The sequence below is a fragment of the Diceros bicornis genome, chromosome 30 (genome assembly GCF_020826845.1).
Source record: "Diceros bicornis minor isolate mBicDic1 chromosome 30, mDicBic1.mat.cur, whole genome shotgun sequence".
In the NCBI taxonomy this organism is placed as follows: domain Eukaryota; kingdom Metazoa; phylum Chordata; class Mammalia; order Perissodactyla; family Rhinocerotidae; genus Diceros; species Diceros bicornis.
Window position 1 is genome coordinate 3,320,715 of NC_080769.1, and position 24,159 is coordinate 3,344,873.

At 47.5% G+C, this 24,159-nt stretch overlaps 1 protein-coding gene across 5 annotated transcripts; it reads right to left on the reverse strand.

The window, feature by feature from the left end:
- Positions 1-1,679: 1,679 nt before the first annotated feature.
- Positions 1,680-19,175, reverse strand: CLEC17A (C-type lectin domain containing 17A). 5 transcript variants are annotated; one of them, XM_058525493.1, is made up of 14 exons: positions 18,958-19,175; positions 15,518-15,677; positions 14,683-14,841; positions 12,952-13,032; positions 11,488-11,520; positions 11,352-11,402; positions 11,227-11,268; positions 11,014-11,055; positions 10,237-10,404; positions 10,089-10,151; positions 8,314-8,409; positions 7,953-8,104; positions 4,923-5,032; positions 1,680-2,956 (listed from the first exon to the last, which is right to left on the reverse strand). In XM_058525493.1, exons 2-14 carry the CDS (start codon positions 15,573-15,575, stop codon positions 2,824-2,826), a joined length of 1,188 nt encoding a protein of 395 aa, XP_058381476.1. In that variant the 5' UTR covers positions 15,576-15,677; positions 18,958-19,175; the 3' UTR covers positions 1,680-2,823. The 5 variants fall into 5 exon arrangements, with proteins under 5 accessions (XP_058381476.1, XP_058381471.1, XP_058381473.1 ...); XM_058525488.1 differs by having other exon boundaries at positions 1,680-5,032; XM_058525490.1 differs by lacking the exon at positions 14,683-14,841 and having other exon boundaries at positions 1,680-5,032.
- Positions 19,176-24,159: the final 4,984 nt, after the last annotated feature.

Below are 24,159 nucleotides of genomic sequence, written 5' to 3' on the forward strand. Positions count from 1 at the left end.
ATTTATGTGGCAGGGTCAAAAACTCCCCCTTTTTCTTGCCAAATTGGTTTCTTTTCTTTCATGGCGATTTCTTGAGCCTCTAGAAGGAAATGTTTCAATGGGTAGCAGGGTTAACAGCAGTGGGCATTCTCGAGGCTGGACAGGATGTATATTCAGCTTGGTAATGTCCCTGCTCATCCTTTAAATAGGACCCATCTGTAAACCAGATTAGATCAGCATCATCCATGGGAGTCTCTGCAGGTCATTCCCAGGAGTAAGAAGGTAATCTGTTAATAAAATGCAGTAGTGTTCGTTTTCCTCCCATGGTGATGGAAGCAAGGTCTGTTCAATCAAATCAGACTGCTCAGACTTAAGTAATACATATAAAGTTTGAGCAATGAGTGAAAAGTTAGGCACCCAATTCCTACAGTATCCAGTCAGTCCTAGAAACCTCCTCAATTGATCTTTTGTTAGAAGTTTTATGAGGCCATCAGCTTCTCCATTAGAGTTCTGCAATTTCTTACCCAGTTCATTTTTAGGATCTGAAAGTTCCTCAGAAACCTATATGTTGGAGTAAATGTCAGAGTCCCTGCCATGAATCTCTCTGAAGATGAAACATATTTGTAAAAGTGTCAGAGTAAAACAACTATCTGTAATGACAAAAGACTTAACACTATAATGCAATTGACAAGGAAATTGGTTACAACATTTTAAGATAATGACTAGGGGAATCATTTGATTTCATACATCTTTTCTTTCTACAGCTCTAAATCCATGATAAAGCCATTCTAGTACTCCTAACTTGTGGTTTAGGGAGAAAAAAGATAATGACTAGAATTACACCAGAACATATCAGATTTTTAGGAATTTTGCATAATTTTTTAGAACACGTATTCCTTCTGAACACAGGAAATTATTTTGGCAAAACATAGAATCCTTGCCTTTTAGGTAGACTTACTGTAAGGTGAAGAAAAACTTTCATAATATCTTTAACAAGAGCAGACTAAAAGTCCAAGAAAATTATCCTTTTAAGAGAAAGAAAACTAAATTCTAATTTTTGCACCAGCTTACTATTGATATTAAAACATTCACTTAATAATTCATTTCAATCTTAGCCAATGTCACAAGGCACAAAACTCTTTCTTCAGGGTTTTTCTTCCACAAACCTTCCATCACTTTCTTTTACATTCAGAATTTGTCCCGTGCCTCCTTTCCTTCCTAGTACTTTAGGACAAATTTATCTTTCTTAACAAAACAAACAAAAATATCTCCATTCCTATACCTTCTTCACTGAAAACATACATCTTACTTTCCTTGCATACGGAGATGTTTTCCTTATTTTTTTATATTAGCATCCTATGTATTGGCAGACCCACCAATACTGTCTAGAAACATGTTTCTCATAGAAAATTCCTCAATGTGGCACAAAACATGTTTATTAATAAACCCAAGTATTTTTCCAGTTTCTCTGAAATAAGAAGCCAAAGATAGATAAATCTATGTTTAGTAATTAATTCTAACAATTTATCTTATGTGGAAATGACCTAGATATTCAATAAATTTTTATCATTTAACTTAATTTAACAAATCTCTAAGGTTTCAAGTTATCAAAACGTCTTGAAGTTATTTTAAGTACATATACCATAACATAATTATTGTTAAAAATTTGAGCCAAAATCTTTTATCTTTTTCATGTCTATTTATTTTGTTTCCAGTAATTATATTTAGATTTCCTACAAAAATTTCATGAGACATTAGACAAAATCAGTTATTATTCTGTCATTATTTTTTGCTGACAAGTTTTGTAACAGAGATAACATGTGTGTATCATATCCAACGCTGATAACTCTGAAAACATGTTTATTTCAATAAAACCAACAAACTTAAATAAGCTTTCATTTACCAAAGATTATTTTATATCATGTTAACTTGAAAGACATTTGGATTAGTTTCTATTACATTTAGAAATAATTTATATAAGCTTACTTTAAGCCAATTAAATAGAGCTCCTTTAGAAATTATACCACCCAGAGGTAGAAAAACATCATATATATAACATACATAGGTACATAGACAGATGCAAGCAGAGACCTTAAATAGTTTTCATTAAATTTTTGCTATGAATCAGGTACAATACAAAACTCACTAATTTATAAAAGAATAGTTGGACCCAAACTGTATTTCTGGCAGTATTAAACAATTCCATTAATTTTTAATTTTAGTTTCCCCTTAACTGTTTAAGGGAATAACGTAACAGTTTCCCAGAAAATCTCAGAATCTCACTAACTCTGGGAGGGGCTCATATTGGGTTCTCCTTCGAAGGTAGATTATATTGATGTCTGTAAAGCCAGAACGTAATAGACTTTTCTTTGGGATACCTCTTATAACTTAATTTTTATTAGCTTTCAATACAGCTATTTTGGAATTTTGAAGGAAACCCCAGAGAGCTCCCTCACCCCTTCCGCCATGTGAGGATACAGAGAGAAGATGTGTCAATGAACCAGGAAGGGCCCTCACCAGACATGGAATCTCCCTGCACCTTGATCTTGGACTTCCAGCCTCCAGAACTGTGAGCAACACCTGTCTGTTGTCCCCCAGTCTATGGTTCTGTTATAGCAGCCTGAACGGACCACGACACCATCCAACTGAACAAACCTCCACGTCCTTGCCCTGGAAATGGTCTGACTTGCACCAGGGAACTTGCTGCATCCAGGCTGCTGGTTCCACTGGGGCGCGTCCATGTTGGTTCATGGAAGGCAGAGCCGTTCATGAAGAGCAGGTGGTCCTCCTCTCAAGAGCCAAGGGGCACTCAGGTGCGGACCCCACCCAGCCTCAGCCTGGGCTTCAACAGGAACACTTCCGCTCACAGATCCAGTACGTGGTTTTGTCGCAGGAGAGGTCATTCCAGGTGCCCCCTTTGTTCATGCTGGCACAGTCCTCGTCATGCATGTTGTTAGGCTCCTCCGGGTCCCAGAAGCTGGATGGGGAAAGTGGGTGGGGAGGGATGAAGAGGTGGAGCACTGGGGATTCTCAGGGCCATGAAACTACTGTTCTGTGTTTGTCAAAGCCCAGAGAATGTACAACACAAAGAGTTAACCCTAATATGAACTATGGACTTTAGTTAGTAACAATGTGTCCATACTGGTTCATCAGTTGTAACAAATGCACCACACTAGTGCCCGATTGTAACAGACGAAACCGTGTGTGGGAGAGAAGGAGTATATACACAGGAAATCTTTGTCCCTTCTGCTCAATTTTCCTGTAAACCTAAAACTGCTCTAAAAAAAATAAAGTCTATTAAATTTTTTAGAAAGAATGTCAGGGGAAAAAGAAAGGCCTTCATGTTTCAGGGCGTTTTCTTTCATTTGAATCATTTCCTCAGCCTGTCAGAATTACCTGAGGATGCTGCCTCACTCCCTTCACCCCTCCTTGTCTGTCCTAATTGAGCCCACTTCCCTGACAGTCTCCCCACTCCTGAACCAGTTTCCTGCATCTGGTCAGTTCCTGCCTCCTCTTCCAAAGAATCCTTCCTTTGCACCCCTAATCCTCCCAACCTTCCAGCGATTGTAACGTCTTAGATCAGCTCCCCTTAACGCAGAGCCTGGCCCAGCAGTTCAGGTGCACAGGGTGTATTCAGGGATGCTCTCAGGAGAGAGGGAGTGAGAGAAGCAGCATGGACCAGAGGATGGAGGTGACCGGGACGTGGCTTCAGTTGGGTCCAGCCTCAGCCTGACCCCACCAGGAGCTCTGGAGTGTGAATAGCACCATAGAGCCATCCCAACTTGAGACAATGGGTCCAGGCTTCTCTTGGCCAGTCGTCGGCTGTGAGCTGACCCCAGTGGGAGTAGGGTAACCTCCTAGGTGAGCCGGCTTCCATTCAGCTGAGGACAACTCTCTGGAGAAACCGTAACTGTGACCTTTTAGCAGCCAATGCCCCCTGCTGGAAGATAGCTGCACCAGCCCCATGAAGGGATCTAAACTGGGTACCTGCAGTGCTACCCATGCCATGCCATCTCTATTTACAGAGCTGCGCTTCCTTCCAGGAATCTTTAATACAAAATGAGATCCTAGAACAAAACACTAATGTCTCTAACATATAAAGAGCTCCTAGAAATCAATAAGAAAAAGGACCAAAATCCCAATATAAAAAGAGACAAACAATATGAATCGGGTTATTCACAGAAAAGTTAATACCTATGGCTATTAAACATACAAAAAGATACCCAATCTCAGTCATTATAAGAAACACACAAATTAATACTACGTTGGGATTCTATTTTTCACCTATAATTAAACCAACAAAATTCCAAAAGTTTGATGAACGTGCGTGCAAAAAAAGCATAGTCAAGCTGGTGAGAGAATAAATTGGTATAACCAGTATGAGGGACAATTTGTTAATATTTATTTAAAATACGACACATACACTCCTTGAGGAAGTAAACATAATGGCTAAGAGTGCAGACTTTGGAGCTAGGTTGGTTGGTACGGCCACCTGCTTGCTGTCTGAGCTTGGGCAGGTCACTTAACATCTCTGTGCCTCAGTTTCCTCATCTTTGAAATGGAGATTATAATAGTATTTTCCTTATGGGATTATTAAGAAGATTAAGTAAACGAGCTAATATACGTAGAGTGAAAAAAAAATGAGATCCTGCTCATCCTTTTGGCAAACCAATCTTCCTCTTCCTCACACCCTGTAGGCACCTCTCATTTCCTTTTTTCCCAACCATTGGCCTGGGGACTTGATGTATTTGAGCAGTTGTGCTAAAAGGTAGAGATGTTGCAATAGAAGAAGAATTAAAGGTACAGGGATCAGAAGCCCTATTAGAAAAAAATCACCCTTGTCCCTCCTCTGTCCAGCCCAGCCGGGGATTCCAGAGAATCTGCTGGCTTGGGCTGCATAAGGAACACAAGGAGCAGAGACCCCAAGAGCCCTGGATACTTGCCTCAAAGTGACGGGCGATCCATCCAGCCACCTCCAGTCCCCTTCACGGTCCCTGTCATTCAGCCCCAGCCAATACACCCGCGGAGAGCCATGAGCCTTGGTGACAAAGTTCTGCAAATACAAACTCCATTCAGCCATTAATTCTTCTACTCAACCCTCAGGGTGAGGGTCCACCCTCTGCTCTGTCCCACATACATTTAGGGCTTGCGAATGTGGGGCAGAACGTAAAGAGGAAAAGAAAGGAGAGAAAAGGGGCTTCCTGACTTTTGTATTTCAAAAGCCCACGCCTTTAGAAGAAAAGGAAAAACACTTTGGGCCAAAGACGAAAGATTATGAAGAAAATATCATGATTAAAAGCAACTCCTCCACAGGCACACTGATCTACGGTGAAGGATGCCGGATCAGTACTTGCCTGGGGTGGGGGTGGGGAGGTGACTGGAAAGGGGCAGGAGGGGACTCCCTGGGGTGTGGAAATATTCTACATCCTGATTGGGTTCACAGTTACACGGGTGTACTGTATACATATGTCAAACTCACTGAACTTACACTTAGGATCTGTGCATTTTACTGTATGTAGATCATACTTCACTCACCCAATCTTATCACAAGACCAAGATTCTCTAAAGGGTGGAGAGAAGAGGTTGCAGTGGGAAAGAAGTTATAAAGATGTGGACATGGTGGGTGCCAGAGGGGGGCTCTGCATTCATGCACAGTGATCCCCAGGTGATGGTCAAACTCCCAGATGGGTTTGGAGACTCTAAAAAGTAGAGAAGACCTGGGACCTGTGTCCTAGGTAAAGCCCCAGAGAGGTGTCAGGAAACCAGAAAGAGAAAAAGGCTGCCTTGCCCATCAAATTAGAATAGTGCCTAGCACATAGTAGGTGCTCAGGAAATGTTGGTCGAATTAATGAATTAATAAGTGAGCTACACAGTTTACATAGATTACCTCATTTAACCCTTATTGTGACCCACTGAAGCAAGCATTATTATTATTATCCCCACTTCATAGATGCGAAAACTGAGGCACAGAGAGCTTAAATAAATTGTCCAGGCTCATCCAGCCAGTGGACATCCCAGTGGATACTAGCTTGGACTGAAGATCTCAGGGACCATTCACGTCTCCCTCCACCTCGACCCCACATAGGCTGTCCCCATTCAGAAGAAAAACAGATGATCTCAACCACCTGAGACTAAACGTCCACCAGCCTGGTATAACGAGAGCTCCAAAGGAGAACTCAGTGAGTGATGTAAAGCAAACAAAGTGATATTTCTAGGACTGATACCTGCTCTGCTGACAGTCTGTAATTTAATCATCCCAAAACTCTGCTATATTAGCAAGTCATACAAATGATGCTATGAAACAGAAGGATAGGAAAAAACAGAGGGGATATACAGGAAAAAACTAATAAGATGGTTGACCTAAATCCAGCCAAATCATAAGTACATTAAATGTAAATGGTCTAAAAACACCAATTAAAAGTGAGAGGTTGTCAAATTAAATTTAAAAAAGACACACACACAACCCAACTATACGCTGTCTGCAAGAAATTCACTTAAAAATAATGACATAGAAACTTGAAAAGATATCTGCACTCCCATGTTCATTGCAGCATTATTTACAATAGCCAAGACATGGAAGCAACCTAAGTGTCCATTGAGGGATGAATGTATAGAGAAAATGTGAAATACATACACACACACACACACACACATATATACATATATACACACAATGGAATTCTATTCAGCCATAAAAAAGAAGGAAATCTTGCCATTTGTTACGACATGGATGGACTTTGAGGGCATTATGCTAAGTGTAATAAGTCAAACAGACTAAGACAAATACTATATGATCTCACTTATACGTGGAATCAAAGAAAAAAAAAGAAAAGTATTGGTGGTTGCCAGATGTGGGGGAGGTGGCGGGTGGGAAAAATGGGTGACGGTGGTCAAAAGGTACGGACTTCCAGCTATAAAATAAATAAGTCATGGATATGTAGTGTAATGCCCGGTGACTATAGTTAATAATACTGTATTGCATATTTGAAAGTTGCTCAGAGAGTAAATCTTAAAAGTTCTCATCACAAGAAAAAAAACTGTAACTATGCAGGGTGATGGATGTTAACTACACTTGTTGCTGTGATTGTCAGCAATACATACAATTATCGAATCATTATGTTGTACACTTGAAACTAATGTTATATGTCAAGCATAAATAAACAAACAGATAAATAAAATGGCATCAATGGGTTAAAAGTGAAAGGATGGAAAAACTACACCACACAGACACTAATCAAATAGTGCTATGAGGTTTATGTCAAGGGCGTGGACTTTGAAACCAGCTACCTGGGCTTAGCTCGCAGGTCTGACACCCACCAGCTGTGAGTGACTGCAGGCAAGTTGCTTAGGTGAAGTGTGCCTCAGTTTCCTCACCTGCAAAGTACAAATGACTGCACTGTGTCCAGATGGTATTACTGATAACTCTAGTAGTACTGAATCGTTAAAGTTGCTTACACATATTCCAATTCTTCTCCTCGATACACACAGGGTAAGCTATTTCCCTACCCCCGTAAGGCACAGGAGTGTCCCTGTGACTTGCTTTGTACATTCAAAAGCTTTAATAATCACTGTATGATTTTCCCCATACACTTTCACCATTGGGTTATGGGGACTGTCTGTTACCTCAGTCTAACATAACCTCTTCTGATCACACACTAATTTATAGGGTTGTAGTGAGGATTATGTTAACACGTGAAAGACGTAAAATGTTTGAAATACAGCCTGGAGAATAGAAAGTGCTACCTAAGAGACAATCATTATTCTGTCTCCATGTTAGAGAGAAAACTGAGACGTGCACGGGATAAATGAACACAACCTCTGCGTGATACAATCTCAGTAAGAGCTTACTATTAAAGTTGTAGTGGCTCAAAAGCAATCCCGGTTTCTCTCGATCCAGGACAGGGAAGGGTGTGTGAATCCTGGGAGCTGCAGGCTGGCCTGCTGGTCCTCAGGGGCTTGGAGGGACAGCTCACCTGCTCAGCAAAGCTACTGATGATGACCAAGTGAGAGTAATTCTCCTGGCAGAACGTCCGGGCTTCATCCCATGGCTTGGTGCTCGGAGAGAAGTAGTAACACTTGCCCTCGAAGGGGAGCCAGCCCTCAGGACAGGTGACCCTGCTGCAGTCTGGGGACAGGACAGGATGCTGTCAGAGTGGCCCTAGAGCCAGGATCATGTACAGGGTGTGACATGTGCAGTTGTGTGGGCTGTGCACTGCTCTGCCCCAGGGGCCACCATTCCCATAGGCTGCACTGAGAATCACTCTCAGGGATTTGTGCAGGGTTCCAGCCCTGCCATGCCCCGCATCTCAGGGCAGTTGCCCGAGTCCCACTCACCTAATAAGCCCCGAAGCTCCGCCAGGGACTGGTTGGTGTTAGCTCTTATGTGGTCAATGTCCTTCTTCAGGCCAGCTAGCCCCGCCATTCCAGTCACTGTCAGTGGGGATGGGCTGGAGGGTTAGAGACCCAAACATCCACCTACCCACCCGCCCACAACTGACTGCAGACACACCAGGGAGAAGCAAGAGCTCTTCCTGTGCTGGAACTCAAAAATGACATGCTCAGCCCATGGAGGGGTGGGGTGGTTCCTAGAGTGGCTCAGGGGACGGATTAATCCCTGGGGCTTGGGGAAGAGTGGGGATGGTGGACTTCCTGGAGGAGGTGGGTTTTGAAGGAAGATGGTGATTCCGTAACTGTGAGGGGGAGGGGGAGGCACAGCACGCAGTGACCGCCTTGGAAGCAATATAGAGGCAAGTATGTTGGGGAAGGCTGGTGCGGCAGAGCTAGAGCGGGACCTCAGAGGAGCTCGAGCTCAAAGCAGGGCGAGGTTCAGTGTCCGAGTCCTTGAATGTCAAGCCAAGGGTTTGGCATTGGACTCTGGACAGTGAGAAGCCATTGATGGGGTTTGAGCAGCAGAGTGGCTTGATTTGGGGTGTGAGGTGAGGGAGTGTGGAATGGAGCAGTTTTCAGACCTCAGCAATCATGGTGAAGGCTATGGCAGCCCAGAAGACTCTTCTACAACTAGTGTGCGTATTCCCACTACTCTCACAAACACGCCCTCTTCCAGCACTCCCTGGGGTCATCAGCAGATGGCCCTTCAGTTGGACAAGATAGACACATAAGATGGATAGATAGATAACATATATATGTTATCCTTGACACCCTTCCCTCTCGCTCACCACCATTCTCAATCCATCCCCAGGGGTCTGGCCAATTTTACCTCCTAAACCTTTCTACCCCACCTACTTCTCCACATCCCCATGGCCACAACCCTCCTCCAAGCCACCACCATCTCTCATTTGTCAAACTGCACCATCCTCCTCCTTTGTACCTACAATGTTGCCTCCACCCACAGGGCCTTTGCACATGCCTGAGACCCTCCACCCATCACCTGGCTAATTCCTTCTCTTCCTTCACTCAGATGCAGCACCATTTCCCTGGGGAAGCCTTGTATGACCCTCCCAAAGATAAGGTCAAGATCCCTTGGTAGAATTTTTCATAGAATCACCTTCCTCTTACTTTGGACTATTCCTCAAAATTTGGAGATTTATATTCATTTGGGTGATAATTTGGTAAATGGCTGTCTATGCCTGTGCTGTCCAACAGAAATAAAATGTGAGCCACATAGGTAATTCTAAAATTTTTAGTTGCCACATTTTTTAAAAGTCAAAAGAAACAGGTAAAAATTGAATGCTATTTTTATTTATCCCAATATGTCCAAAATAGTATCATTTCAATGTTGTAATTGATATTAATGATTATTACTGAGATATTTTACATTTTTTGTAGCAAGTCTTTGAAATTGGTGTGTATTTTGCACTTACAGCATATACCGGCGCAGAATGACCACATTTCAAGGGCTCAGTAGCCACAGTGACTCATGGCCGCCATATTTGACAGTGGAGGTCCGGACAGACACACACACACACACACACACACACACACATTCCACAGAGACATGGACTGTGTCTGATGTGTTCACTGTCCTACCCATGCCCGGTACCTAGCACAGTGCCTGCAAAGATGGGGTTGGGGCTGCTCTTGGAGCTGGGTTTGAGGGTCATGTTGGTGCCCGATATGTGTGGCATGAAGGGACGATTGAACGTGCTCACCATTTGCTCGCCAGGCCATCTGCTGAAAGGTTAACATCCTCAGTTCTTCCACCATCTCCTGGTCTATAAGGAGAAGTCCAGTTTCAGCACGGGTCCCCCTGTGCCTCGTTCCCAGTCTCCCTGCACGCCCCATCCTCAGCCCACTCACACTTAATCAAGGTCACAGCCAGCCCAGTGCAGCCCAGGAGCAGCGACACCACCACCAGCAGACACAGGTACACCATCAGTCTCTCCTCCTGGTGGCACCCGGGACCCCCGGACTTCTGACTGAGCCAAGGTACGGGAGTTGCTGTGGCTGGGGCTGGGGACAGAGAGACTGACACAGGTGCTTCAGTGTGAGGAAGTGACCCTTGAGCCTTTCTCAAAGAGCAGAGGTCAGTGGTCATGACTAGATCACCAGATGGGTTAGCAGGAGGGTGTTGGGGAAAGAGAACTCTGAAGAAGCCCAGAGCATTTATGGAGCTCTTACTGTGTGCCAAGCACATATCCTGTTACATCCTTCTTATCTTATTGGATCCTCACCCTTATGACGTAGATGTGAATATTATTCCCATTTTGCAAACGAGTAAACTGAGGGCTCGGAAACGTCACGCATGACTTGGACTGAGCTCTGCTCTTAACAACCATGATGTATTATCTTCTACTCTCCAGCAGCTCCTTCCTAAGCTTCTCCCAGTTCAAGGAAGCCTGTGGACCCTCACATCCGGGGCAGAGAACATTTCCTGTACCTTATGCAAGCAGGACGTGGGGCCTGAAGGGGACCAGGCAGACACTCTGGGTCCCTGGGGTCTGGTTTAGACTAAGGGAGGAGTAGCTTCTAAAAGGAGAAGTTCCTCTGGCCAGGGTCTCACCCCAGAGCTATAGGTCTGATTCAACTACACTGGCGACCATGTGAGGGTAGACAGGGCACACCTGGAAGACTTACTGGCTAGGGATGGCTGGAATGGAGGATGCTCCAGATCACTGCCTAGGAGAAAGAGAGAGAGAGGTTTACTCAGAAGTTGCTGAAAGACTCTGTCTTCCAAGAGCAACGGCCCCCATCCCCTCTGGTTTGTTCTCTGGTTAGAACTGGGGAACTGGAGGCAGGACTTCCAAGTGTCCCTTCTCAGGATTCTTAAAGGGTCCTCCCACTGCTCACCCAGTTGAGGGGACGTGAAGGTGACAGGGGTGAGGTCCAGGCCTGGAAGAGGTCAGAAAGACAATGGTCACACAGAGGAGGACTCCAGACAGGTGAACAGGAAGGTACCAGCCCTAGAGTCTCACCTGTGACCTTTGGGGGTTTGCAGGGACGTGGGGGGTTCTCTGTTTTCTTTCCTGAAGAGGGAAGAAGGGTTGGCTGCTCAGGCCCAGAGCAGGGCAAAGCTGGCACTGGGCCTGCTGTACCCCAGCCCCAGCTCACCTGCCCTTGGAGGTCTCGGTGGAGCCATCGAAGCTGGGGAAGAGAAGCTCAGAGTTAGAGCTGCTCTGAGGATGGGAACAAGGTGGACAGCAGTGATGGAAACAGGACTGAGGTTACAATGGAGGGTTAGGGCTGGGGCGGGGCATGAGAATGGAATTGGGGTTAGGGATGGGGACAGGGTTAAGATAGAGGGACCAGCCATCCTAGATCACCCGGGAATTTCCCAGTTTTAAAACTGAAAGTCCCACATCCCAGGAAAACTCTCACCCTTGGGAAAACTGGGACAGTTGGTTACCCTACGTTAAAGACGCAGTTGAGTTTGGGGATGCGGATGGAGTCAAGATTAGGGCCAGGATGAGGGTTGGGTTGGCGTGAGGATGGGGTTGAAGATGGGTTGGGGATGGTGATGGACATGGGAGAAGGCTTGTGAGGCAGGATGTGGTTGGGATGAAGAATGGGGTTGTAGCTGTGTTTGGGGATGGGGAAGAGGTTGAGGCTGGGTTGGACTTGAGTTTGGAAAAAGGGAAGAAGTTGAGGTTGGGTTGTAGTTGTGTTGGGGCATAGTGATGGTGTTAGATTTGGAAATGAGGAGGGGGCTAAGTTTGTGGAAAGGGTGGCCTTGAGGATGGGGATGGGATCAGTCTTGGAGCTGGATTTGAGGATCATGTTGGGACCTGGTTGGAGCTGGAGACAGGCAGTCAAACAGCAGAGCCTAGTTCATCTCCCTTCTCATGCTGAGCCCCACAGTGCCCTGGGACCTCCCAGGTTGGCCCCAGTCTGGACTCAGAAGAGGGGGATGTGGAGCCCCATCCCACATGGAATGGCCCCCGTCCAAGGTCACCAGGGCAGCACGGCTAGCCCTCAGGGGCTCTGGTGGCAGTTGACTCAGGGAAACCCAAAACCTCCACTTTTATACCCACTTATCAGACTCTTGCTGAGTCCCGGGCCAGGCCTGGGCCACCCAAGTCTAAAGGCAAGTCTGGGCCCTGGATGTGAATGCAAGGAGGTTGGGGAGCCAACAGTCCACCTGCAGTTTCTGAAACACCAGCTTTCATGTCTCAGGGCCTTGGCATCCACCTCTTCTTTTCTGGGCTTCTCTTCCCAATAAACTCCTACTCATCCTTCAAGTCTCACTCCAATGTCCCATCCTCTGACTCCCAATCCCCCCACCATTGCGGGCAGAGCCCTCAATTTCCCTCAGGATTTTCAATCTCTTGGTCGTTCCCCCTCAGACCTGCTCGCCTGAGGCTGTGCCCAGAACTGCCTCCCCCATCAGACTAAGAGATCCTCAAGGACAGGACAGAGACAGGGATGCTCCCGCCATCACGGTGCCTGGCATGGGCTGGGTACACGAGAGGCTGACCATGCGTCTACGATGCCCGGCTAATGCCCCTGGGGCCCTGCTCCCCACCTGATCCTCCAGGCCACACGTCTCTTCACCTGGCCTCTGAAAAGTGTTCTTACCTGGCTTAGGAGGAAGGTCCTTGTAGGATGGCGCCATGTTCTCGTAATCGTCATCATCCTCCTCCTCCTCCTCTCTGTTCCCTTCCAGAGGAAAGGCATGTGAGAGCCCAGCCCGTTCCCTCCTCCATCCTCAGGCCCTGGTATCTAGCCCCAGGGTGGGGATGCTGTACCTGGGTCCTGACCACCCCCAGCCCCCAGCCCATGCCTGGCCAGGGCCATACCTGGCAGGTCCCGACACACAGAGTTAGTATAGTGGGTGGGCATGGCTGCAGCTTACACAGGAGCTGAGAAAGAGTGGCCAGAACCTGACAGCTTCTGCTCCTTGTCCCTCTTACTCACGTGTCTGGGGCTCTCTCAGTTCTCTTTTTCTTTAAAAGTCAAGAACATGCAAATGCATCTTGAGGGGAACCCCCCAGACCACACACACACAGTTGTCTTTCTCCCCAGTTTGGATTCATGCGTAGAAGTAAGAATGACAACAGCCCCTGCGTTGAGTTCCTATAGGGCACCAAGCCCTGGGTGGAAAGATGGACAAGCTCCTTCCTTCATGGAACTTTCCATTGACACAGGAGAGACAACAAACCAGTAAAGAAATATAGAAATAAACACTATAGTTTGTTTTTTTATTTTATTTCTTATATTGCGACTAAGTATTATTTAAAAAAAAATAAAACAAGGTAATGGGATAGGATGAGGGCTAGTGTAGATAGGTGATCGGGGAAGGCTTCCTGGAGGTGGTGACCCTTGTAACAAGATGTTAAAGTGATAGATGCTAAGTACTCCCACATTCCACAGTGAAGTGCTAGGACATTGGTTCAGTTATCTATAGCTGCATCCAAATTATCCCAAAATTTAATGATTCAAAACAATAAGAAGCACTTATTATCTCACAGTTCCTGTGGTTCAGGAATTCGAGAGCAGCTTAGCTGGGTGGTTCTGGCTTGGATTCTCTCACATGGTTGCAGTCAAGATGCTGCCTGGGGCCACAGTCATCTGAAGGCTGGACTGGGGCTGGAGGATCTGCAACCAAGATGGAGCCCTCACACAGCTGTTGGTGGGAGGCCTCAGTTCCTTGCCACGTGAGCCTCTCCAAAGGGATAGTTGAGTGTCCTCCCAACACGGCAGAGGCCAAGGCAGAAGCCACAGTGCCTGTTGTGATCTAACCTCACAAGTCACAAACCGTGGTCTCTGCTACACTTTATTCATCACATGGATGAGATCTGAGTCCTTGTGGGAGGAGACTACAAGACGATGTGAATATCAAGACGTGGGCGGCTGTCTTGAAGACTGGCTACCACAGTCATATAGACTGAACTTGCAAAGGAAGGTCCTTCACTCTGAGCTTGACATTGACTACAAGGTTTTTAAACAGTGAAAGTTAAAGAGAGAGGGAGAGGTGTGCCCACCCCATGGGGAAACCGAGGAATGAGGTTTTGGTCCCACCCAAAGCAGCATGAAGCAAAAGGATGGACGTAGCAAGAAGGGCTGCATCTTTGTACAGCAAGATGTGCGAGCTTCCTGTGAGCCAGGTGAAGGCTGTGGACAGCCAGACTGAAGCCACTGGGAGAACCCTACCCAAGAGGGCAGCCTGCCTATGTTTCTCAAAGGGACCACATCACCCTTTGGGGCCAACAGCCCTAGAATCATCCATGACTCCTCTCTTCTCTCTCATTCCATGGTTACGGCAAATTGAATTTTCAAATGATGGTGCAATAATATCTTATGTCCTACCTGGTTTTATGCAATGTGACCTTGCCACTGCAGCAAGAAGTAGAGACAACTCCTCCTCCCCTTGAATCTGGGCCTTGGTTACTCTCTTATAGCCAATAGAATGTGATGAAGTGACAGCTACCATGCTGCTTCTGCTCGGCTCTCTCAGGACACGTGCTCCTGGCCGCCATGTTGGGAGGAAGTCCAAGCCTCCACTCAACAAGCCCAGTTGAGGCCAGAGTTCAAGACATCCCAGCCCAGGGGCCAGACATACGAGTGACCACACCTCCGGATGATTCCACCCCCAGGACAGTAGTGTCACCTCTGGTCCTTTGTGTCTTTCTGTCTGAGGCCCCAGTCAGTTTGAAGCAGAAACAGGCTGTCCCTACCGTGCCCTATCCCACAGAATCCACGAGCATAACGAAGTGATTTTTTTTTTAATTACAGTGCTTTTTTCTTTCTTTCTTTGTTTCTTTCTTTCTTTCTTTCTTTCTTTCTTTCTTTCTTTTCTTGAGGAAGATTGGCTCTGAGCTAACATCTGTTGCCAATCTTCCTATTTTTCTTTTTTCTCCCCAAAGCCCCAGTACATAGTTATATATCCTAATTGTAGGTCCTTCTAGTTCTTCTATGTGGGACGCCGCCTCAGCATGGCTTGATGAGCGGTGAGTAGGTACGCGCCCAAGATCCGAACCTGCAAACCCTAGGCCACCAAAGTACAGCACCCAAACTTAACCACTATCCCACTGGGCCGGCCCCTGCGGTGATTATTTTATGCCACTAAGTGTGGGGTGGTTTGTCGGATACCCTAGATAAATAGAAATAGGACCAATCTGTTAGTAATTCTGGTTGGCTCTACCTTCACAACACGTCCAGCACCTGAGCGCCACGTGCCTCCTGGTCTGAGCCGTCATCATCTTTCACCTGGATCACAGCAATAGCCTCCACCATGGTCCATCTGCTTCTGCCCCTGCCCTCTGTGACCAAACTCAGAGAAGCAGAGAGGTGGTCACCAGGGACTGAGGGAAGGGAAAAATGGAGAGATATTGGTCAAGGGGTACAAGGTTTCAGCTTTGAAAGATGACTGAGTTCTGGAGAACTTGTGTACAGCTGTGACGATAGTCAACAATTTGTACTGTGTACTTGAAATTTGCTAAGAGGGTAGATCTTCAGTGTTCTCACCACAGAAAAGGGGAAAAAACGGAAAATAGTAACGTGAGGCGACGAATATGTTCATTGGCTTGGTTGTGGTGAATATTTCACAATGTACACGTATGTCGGGGCATCAGGTTGTACACCTTAAATGTATACAACTTTGATTGTCAATTATATCTCAATAAAGCCGAAATAAAAACAATAAAGTCTGTCTTTAAACTTTAGATATTTTGTTCATTGTGGATTTTTTTCATTTGTTTTTATTTTTTATTGCATTAATATATAACTTAACTTGGGGAAATAAGAGAAGCCTGAAATGAAGGTGTGGGCAGGGCCGTGCTCCCTCCGGAGGCTCTGGGGAAGGATCCTTCCCACCTCCACCAGCTTCTGGGGGCTCCTGGCGTTCTTTGGCTTGTGGCCTCGTCCCTCCAGGCTCCGCCTCCTTCCTCACCCGGCCTTCTCCTCTGTCTCTGTCTCTGTCTCAAACCTCCCCCTCCTCCCTCTGAAGCTAGATGCTAGGCTGCCAGCTTTGAAGATGCGGGAGTGAGCTGTGGGCCGAGGAATGCCCCTCTAGAAGCTGGAAAAGGTGAGAGAACAGATTCTCCCACTAAAGCCTCGGGGGAGCGTGGCCCTGCTGACATCTAGGTTTCAACCATGTGAAAACTTTTGAACTTCTGATCTCCAGAATGTAAAAGAATTAATTTCTGTTGTTTTAAGCCACTAAATTTGTGGTCATTTGTTACAGTAACCATAGGAAACTATCACACGTACTCCCAAGGGCGAGACCCCAATTCCCCTTTTGAGGGGCTTTCCACTGGTAGAGAAAGGAAACGATTCAAATTGGATTGAATGGCAAGGAAGCCCCTTTGGGCCATGCATGAGCTGGACCTTCTCCAGTTACACTGCTCGATGGGACACGCAGAACCTCCCACCAGCGTGAGGCATGGGTGCGGCTGTTCCCCTCCTGCAGATGGGGAGATGGAGGCTGGTCCGAGAAGGAAGAAAGAAGTCATCCGCCCAGCAAACACCCGCTGAGCACACACGGGAGCATCAGGATCCCGATGGATATGGGGGCTCAGGGGGGAGGGACAGGAGGGGATGCAGAGTACACCAACCAAGAGGACCGAGAGCAGGTCTCCCCAGCAAGGGGAGGGCCTTCTGAGGTGGATGGGCCTGAGGCAAAGTAAGTGCCACGAAGACTGGATGGTCTCACTGGGTGAGTGACAGCTGCACGTCCAAGGCCATCCTTCAGGACCTGGCACACAGTAGGTGCTCAGGGATTGGTAGTGGAATCAGTGCCATCAACTGGGTATAACATAAGGCCATGGGCCTGCTCAACCTCGGCTCTGCCCCGTTCTTGCTGTGTGACCTCATGGAAGGAGAACAACATCTCTGAGCAACAGTCTCCTGATATGTCCAATAGGGATTGGGATCCAGTTGTTCATTCACCCATTCAACAGGTGTGTGTCGACCACCTACTGTGTGTTAGGCTCTGTTCTAGGTACTAGAGGTACATTGGTGAACAACAGCAACAAACAATCCCTACCCTTGGGAGTAGCAACAGGGAGAGAGAGAATGAATAAAATAAGTAAGTCGAATATCTTAGAAGTTATCTTAGATCATCATAAGCAGAAAAAAGAAGAAAAATAAAGCAGGAAAGGGGAATCAGGTGAGCATGGCGGTGGGGGGTGCAATAAAAAGGAAGGTCAGAGAATGGAAACCATACGAAGCATGTTCTCAGACCAGAACTGAATTGCACTAGAAATCACAGAATGATTATCTGGAAAATCCGCAAATATTTGGAACTGAAATTACACCCACGGGTCAAAGAGGAGATCAAAAGTTGAAAATATTTTTAATTGAATGAAAGTGAAAGCACGCCGTATCAAAGTCCGTGGGTGCACTAAGGCGGGGCTGAGGGAGAGCACAGAGCCGTCCACGCTGATGTGACGACGGTGAGGGGTGCACTCAAAAGCTGCTCAGACAGGAATTTTTTCTCTTTTTATTCAAGTACACTCTTAGAAACATCTTTACCTGCGTTTCTAGACGCTTCTCTGCGTGCACTACAGAATCGTCTACACACCCATCCACTAAAATAACACTGTTCACAGCTAGACAATAGACACGGAAGGAACCTCATCAAAACATGGGGGTTTTGCCCTATGTGCTTCGATACACCCCTCCATGCGTTCCAAGATGGTCCACACACTCGTGGGCTGATAGAACACTCTTTCAGTCTCACTGAGCCGTCAGCACTTTTAGAGCCATCTTTCTTACATGTGTCTACAAACACTTCCTTACATGCATTACAAAATATATACCCAATCCACACCCTGAAATCATACTGTTTTTGAGAGTAGATCTTCAAAGTTCTCATCACAAGAAAAAGAAAATTGTAACTAGTTATGGTAATGGATGTTAACCAGACTTATTGTGGTGATCATTTCACAATATATACAAATATTGAATCATTATGTTGTACACTTGAAACTAACATAATGTTATATGTCAATTATATCTCAAAAAACAAAAAGAAGGTGATTGGAGAAGGCCTGACAATTGAAATAGACTGAAGGAGGTGGGGGAAACCCACGTGGATATCTGGAGGAAGAGCACTCCAGGCTGTGCAAAGGCCCTGAGGACAGCAAGCTCCTGGTGTGTCCGAGAAACAGGAGGTCGTGGATCCAATGTCCCCTTCTCAGTGAGACTTTCTAAGACAGCCCTATCTAGGGCTCCAAGCCAGCCTGCTCCACACACTCCGTACTTTGTCCCTCCTCAACAGGTGTCACCATCTTATTCCCATCTGACATATGGCTCACCTCTTTATCTTGCCCGCTGCCTGTATTTCCCCCAATTAGCAGCTCAGCTTCACTGCCTGGCACACAGTAGGTGTCCAGTGGATATTTGTTGAATGAATGAGTGACGGTCCTGCCTGCCAAGTCCTGACTAAGGCCACCCCGGAAGCCAGGCCCCTTCAGGCTCACCCGCCTGTCACCCTCACTGTCAGCAGCAGCAGCAAACCCTGGGCAGCTCCCAGCTAGATTAGAGGTGCCGGCATCTGTCTGCCGCAGAGGCGAGGCCTTCCCCAGGGGCTTTCTAGGCCTCGCTGACTTTGTTTTTCCTCCTCCCCCGGAAATGAATTACCCAGAGCATCCGATCTCCCATCCAGCAGACCGTGGTGAGGTGCAGACACTGCCCAGAATTTCCTTCTCCACCCCCGGCCCCAACTGCAGCCTCTGAGGTTTTTCTGCTCACAGAATGGTAGCGCAGCCTCTACCCGGGGCAGGCCAGGTGGGGCAGGCCAGGGAAGCAGGAAGGAGGGTGGGGAAGCTGTGGGCAGTGAGCCAGAGCAGCTGAGGGCTGCGGGTGGGGCGGACACAGGAAGGTCTCCTTGTAAGATGGTAGGCAGAGAAAAAACAGGAAAGGCGTGGGGCACCGGTGACCGAAGCCCGGCCCCCTCCTCGCCCTAATATTATCTCCTCCAGGTCCCCCACTCTGAGTATGGACAGGCCGGGCTGAAGCATCCGAGTCCCGGGGCTTCAGGACAGAATGAGCCACATCCCACCACCCACTAGGATCATCTCTGGCCCGGACCCCTTCAGCCTCTAGGGAAATGAGTGGTCCCAGGAGGGATCCCCCTGTGGATGGCCTTCTAGTTGGAGAGTCACTTCCTGAGGTCATACAGGGAGAATGAGCTGGGACCATGGTTTTGCCTCCCTGGGTCTCCTCCCAGCTCTGACCTCTGGGTAAGGAGCTGAGGTGAAAAGAGAAAGGGAGAGGGAGGAGAGACACCCAGGACAGGGCAGGGCTGCCTGGCACAGCTGGGCAGGTTGTGCACTGCACAGTGCTAGGAGTGCCATTCACAAAGACCACAATGTGAATGCTGGCCCCTAGAGTCAGAAAGGGCACAAGAATCACAAATCTATGCCATGGCCTGGGGACAGGCCACAGGTAGCCCTGGAAAGGAAGTCTTGCTCACCGTTGGTCAGTGTACGAAAATCTAGCTCAGCAATTCTCCCCAGGGTGGCCCCCAGACCAGCAACAACACTATCACCCCAGAAAATGTTAGAAATGCAGATTCTGGGGCCTCGCCCCAGACCACCTGAGACAGATACTTTCAGGCTGGGTCTGGCTTTTACTCCACATGAAACGGGGAGCCACAGAGGGTTTCAACAGAGAAACAACACGATCTGATTTCCATTTTGACAGGTGTCCCCCGAGGGTGACAGCTCAGGGAAGGTGAGGACAAGGAGAAGGCTATGCCCTCACGCTGGGAGAGGTGACTGTGCCTTGGATGGGGCTGATGGCCACGGAGGAGGTGGGAAGGGGTTGTGTTCTTGCTAGATTTCAACAGTGGAGCCAAAGGAATTTGCCAATGATTTGGACGCCTGGAATGAGGGAAGGACAAGAGTGGAATATGACCCCAAGCTCTGGGGCCTGAATACCGGGAAAAATGGAGCAGCCATTGCCCAAGACGGGGACACAGAGTGAGAGCAGGTTTGGGAGAGCACAGAGAGATCAGGAGTGTGGTTTGGTGCCACCCTGGTATCTGTTGCCCCACGTTGAACCCAGCATATACGGGATTAAAAACCAAAATGCACTCATCCCCCTTCCCTCCTTCTCTAAGGTCTGCTCACAGGTAGATCTTGGTTGTTTTAGCCTTTGTATCCCTGAATTCCACAAGGCTAATGGACGTAATAAATGGTTACACACTGAGTTCTGGCAGTTACCAGTTCTTGAGGTTTGTTACCGGGACACTGACATCCAAAAGCTCTCAGGAAGCTGAAACTCCCCAACTCCCGGTTCCTGGCGCCGGATCCACCCTTCATCACGGAGACCGACAAACGGAGGACCCTGCAGCTTCCCTTATCTCGGCCAAACGCAGGCTGGTGGCAGGACACCGGACTGCAAAGCCACAGCTCCGCTCCCCATCTAAACCTTGTCAACTTTGTAATCGTTAATTGGCGGCAGTTTTCTTCTTCTCCCCAGGGCCCAATTGTGGGTGGCCTGGGAACACTGATCTATGGGCCCCGAAACTCCTGCTGTAGACAGAGACAACAGCTGGCCCGGCGCCAGAGGGCTGGGACCCCCACAATATTCTCCCCCAACAAATGTTTTGGACAGTACATTCTTTCCCACAGATTTTCCTTTTAATTTAGCTTTTTTACAGGTACCAATAAAACAGCTGTTTATCATAGAGCTCTCTAAAAAATTTTTTAACTTAAGGATCCATTGTTTGGCCATTTTTTCTTCTCCCCAGTCTAAAGAATATTGTGGCCATGTGGTGTTACAAAAGAAAATCACCCCTTTTTAGACATTGGCCTATAACTATATTAAATAGACCATTCAGCTAGAATGTGTCCCAAGGGACTCTCAGAGTGGACAGATGCTGTGCCAATCTCTAACCAAAAAGAAAACATAACAAGTGACCCAGACAACTAAACTACACCCAGTAAGAACAAACCAACTCTTTCCGGGAAATGGCTCACAGTAACACAATCAACAGAAAGACGACGAATGCCAAGGCAATCCACCAAACCAAACAGGAACCAAAAACCAAGGCCAACAAACCAAACGAGAACCAGCATCCCTGAGTACCAACGGCAAATCGAACCATGCAAACATTCCCTTGCCCACTTAGCTGTGACTTCCACGCTGACTGGCGCCACAAATGTTCCTCACAGAACCCAAAAGGAGGAGACCTCCCTAAAGGTGCAGAATCAAGAGTCTCGGGCCAAGGTCCAGTAGTGCAAAAAACCGTTTCTTTTCCTGGAGAATGCAGAGCAGCGGTGGCCGTGTCCCCACGGCGAGAGAAAAGGAGTTTCCCTAGCGGGAAAAGAGCTCTGGCGGCCCCTGGGACCATCAGGTTCTCCCCTGGGGAGGCGGCTCACTGCTGGCAGGGGCTCAAGCACTTCCGGGGAATCCCCCCCAGCTCCGGCCCACAGGGGGAATGGGGCAGCCCTGGCGTGCTGCCGCGGCCGATTGCTCTGTCCGGTGGAAGTGGGCAGGAGAGGGAGCGTGTATTCCACTGGGGCTCAAGCCCCTCCCGCCTGGCTCGCCAAATTTCTGAGGTGGAAAAACCAGGAACCCTGTCACTGTAGCGAATCAGTGAACACAATGACCAGGGATGGAGGAAAAGAAAAATGGTTTAATTTTGCCAGCAAAATGAGGCTGTGGTGGGCTCATGCCCCAAGACCCACAGTCCTCCCGAGGCATTAGGAGTCGGGGTTTTTAAAGGAAAATCTGTGGGAAAGAATGTACTGTCCAACCATTTGTTGGGGGAGTACTGCAGGGGTCCCAGCCCTCTGGCGCCGGGCCAGCTGTTGTCTCTGTCTACAGCAGGAGTTTCGGGGCCCATAGATCAGTGTTCCCGGGCCACCCACAATTGGGCCCTGGGGAGAAGAAGAAAACTGCCGCCAATTAACGATTACAAAGTTGACAAGGTTTAGATGGGGAGCGGAGCTGTGGCTTTGCAGTCCGGTGTCCTGCCACCAGCCTGCGTTTGGCCGAGATAAGGGAAGCTGCAGGGTCCTCCGTTTGTCGGTCTCCGTGATGAAGGGTGGATCCGGCGCCAGGAACCGGGAGTTGGGGAGTTTCAGCTTCCTGAGAGCTTTTGGATGTCAGTGTCCCGGTAACAAACCTCAAGAACTGGTAACTGCCAGAACTCAGTGTGTAACCATTTATTACGTCCATTAACCTTGTGGAATTCAGGGATACAAAGGCTAAAACAACCAAGATCTACCTGTGAGCAGACCTTAGAGAAGAAGGGAAGGGGGATGAGTGCATTTTGGTTTTAACCCCATATATGCTGGGTTCAACGCAGGGGAACAGATACCAGGGCGGCATCAGTTTGAGCGTGTGTCATAGACTAAATGTTTGTGTCCCCCCCCAGAAAATTCATACACTGAAATCTAATCCCCAGGGCGATGTTATTCGGAGGGGCCTTTGGAAGGTGACTAGGTCGTGAGGGTGGAGCCGTCAGGAATGGGATCAGTGCCCTTAAAAGAAGAGACACGGGAGCTAGCTGGCCCTCTGTCCACCATGTGAGGACACAACGAGAAGGCGGCCGTCTGCAACCTAGAAGAGGGGCCTCGCCAGAACCACCCCCCCACTGGCCCCTGATTTGGACTTCCAGCCTCCAGAACTGCAAGAAGCAAATTTCTGTTGTTTATAAGCCCCCCAGTCTATGGTACTTTGATACAGCAGCCTGAGCTGCATGTGAAGTTTGGGATGCCCAGTCAGTGGTTGGATGAATCCATGCATCTGCAGGTCAGGGCAGAGGACGCATCTAGACACAAATGTGGGGGTTACCCACCCATCAGGTGTTGTACTCTTTTCCTAGGGCTGTCACAACAAACAACCACAAACTGGGTAGCTTAACACAACAGGAATTTATTCTCTCACAGTTCTGGTGGCCAGAAGTCTGAAATCAACGTGTGGGCAGAACTGAGCTCCCGCTAGAGGCTCTAGGGGAAGCTCTGCTCCTCCCGCTTCTGGTGGCTACAGGCATTTCTTGGTTTATGCCTGCATCACTCCAATCTCCACCTCCATCTTCACACAGCGATCTCCTTATGTGGGTGTCTGTGTCCAAACTTCTCTCCTTTTACAAAGACACCAGTCATTGGATCAGGACCCCCTTAACCCAGGATGACCTCATTTTAACTTGATTACATCTGCAAACACTCTATTTTCAAATAAGGTCACATTGAAAGGCTCCAGGTGTTAGCAGTTCAACATATATTGGGGAGACACAATTCAACCCACAACCGCACTCAGATGAAATCTGTTCTTGCATAACCGAGCATCATCTCCCAACACTGCCAGGCACCCATTGAATGGCTTCTCTTTGTGTTCCAACCCAGGATTCCAGAGGCAGGAACAAATTAGCGCAATGTTTGTTACAGTTGCACACTGAGGCCAAGACGGTTTGGCAGTATTAAACAATGTATTATGTTCTTAAATTTGCATATACCTTAGCCCTAATGTAACAGGTGTGAAATGTAATACCAATTCTTTAGAATTGCAACTTGCTTTATTTTCACAAAAGTATTCAATAAGATTTATTAAAAATTTCAGCTTTAAATCGTTTTATTTATAAATAACTTTATTTGCCTGTTTAAATTAAATTAATTAAAATATTTATTTTGAATAATTTTATGTAAACTTTTATTTTATTTTTTTCTCCCCCAAAGCCCCAGTAGATAGTTGTATGTCATAGCTTCACGTCCTTCTAGTTGCTGTATGTGGGAGGCGGCCTCAGCATGGCGGGAGAGGCGGTGCCTCAGTGCGCGCCCGGGGTCCAAACCCGGGCCGCCAGCAGTGGAGCGCGCGCACTTAACCGCTAAG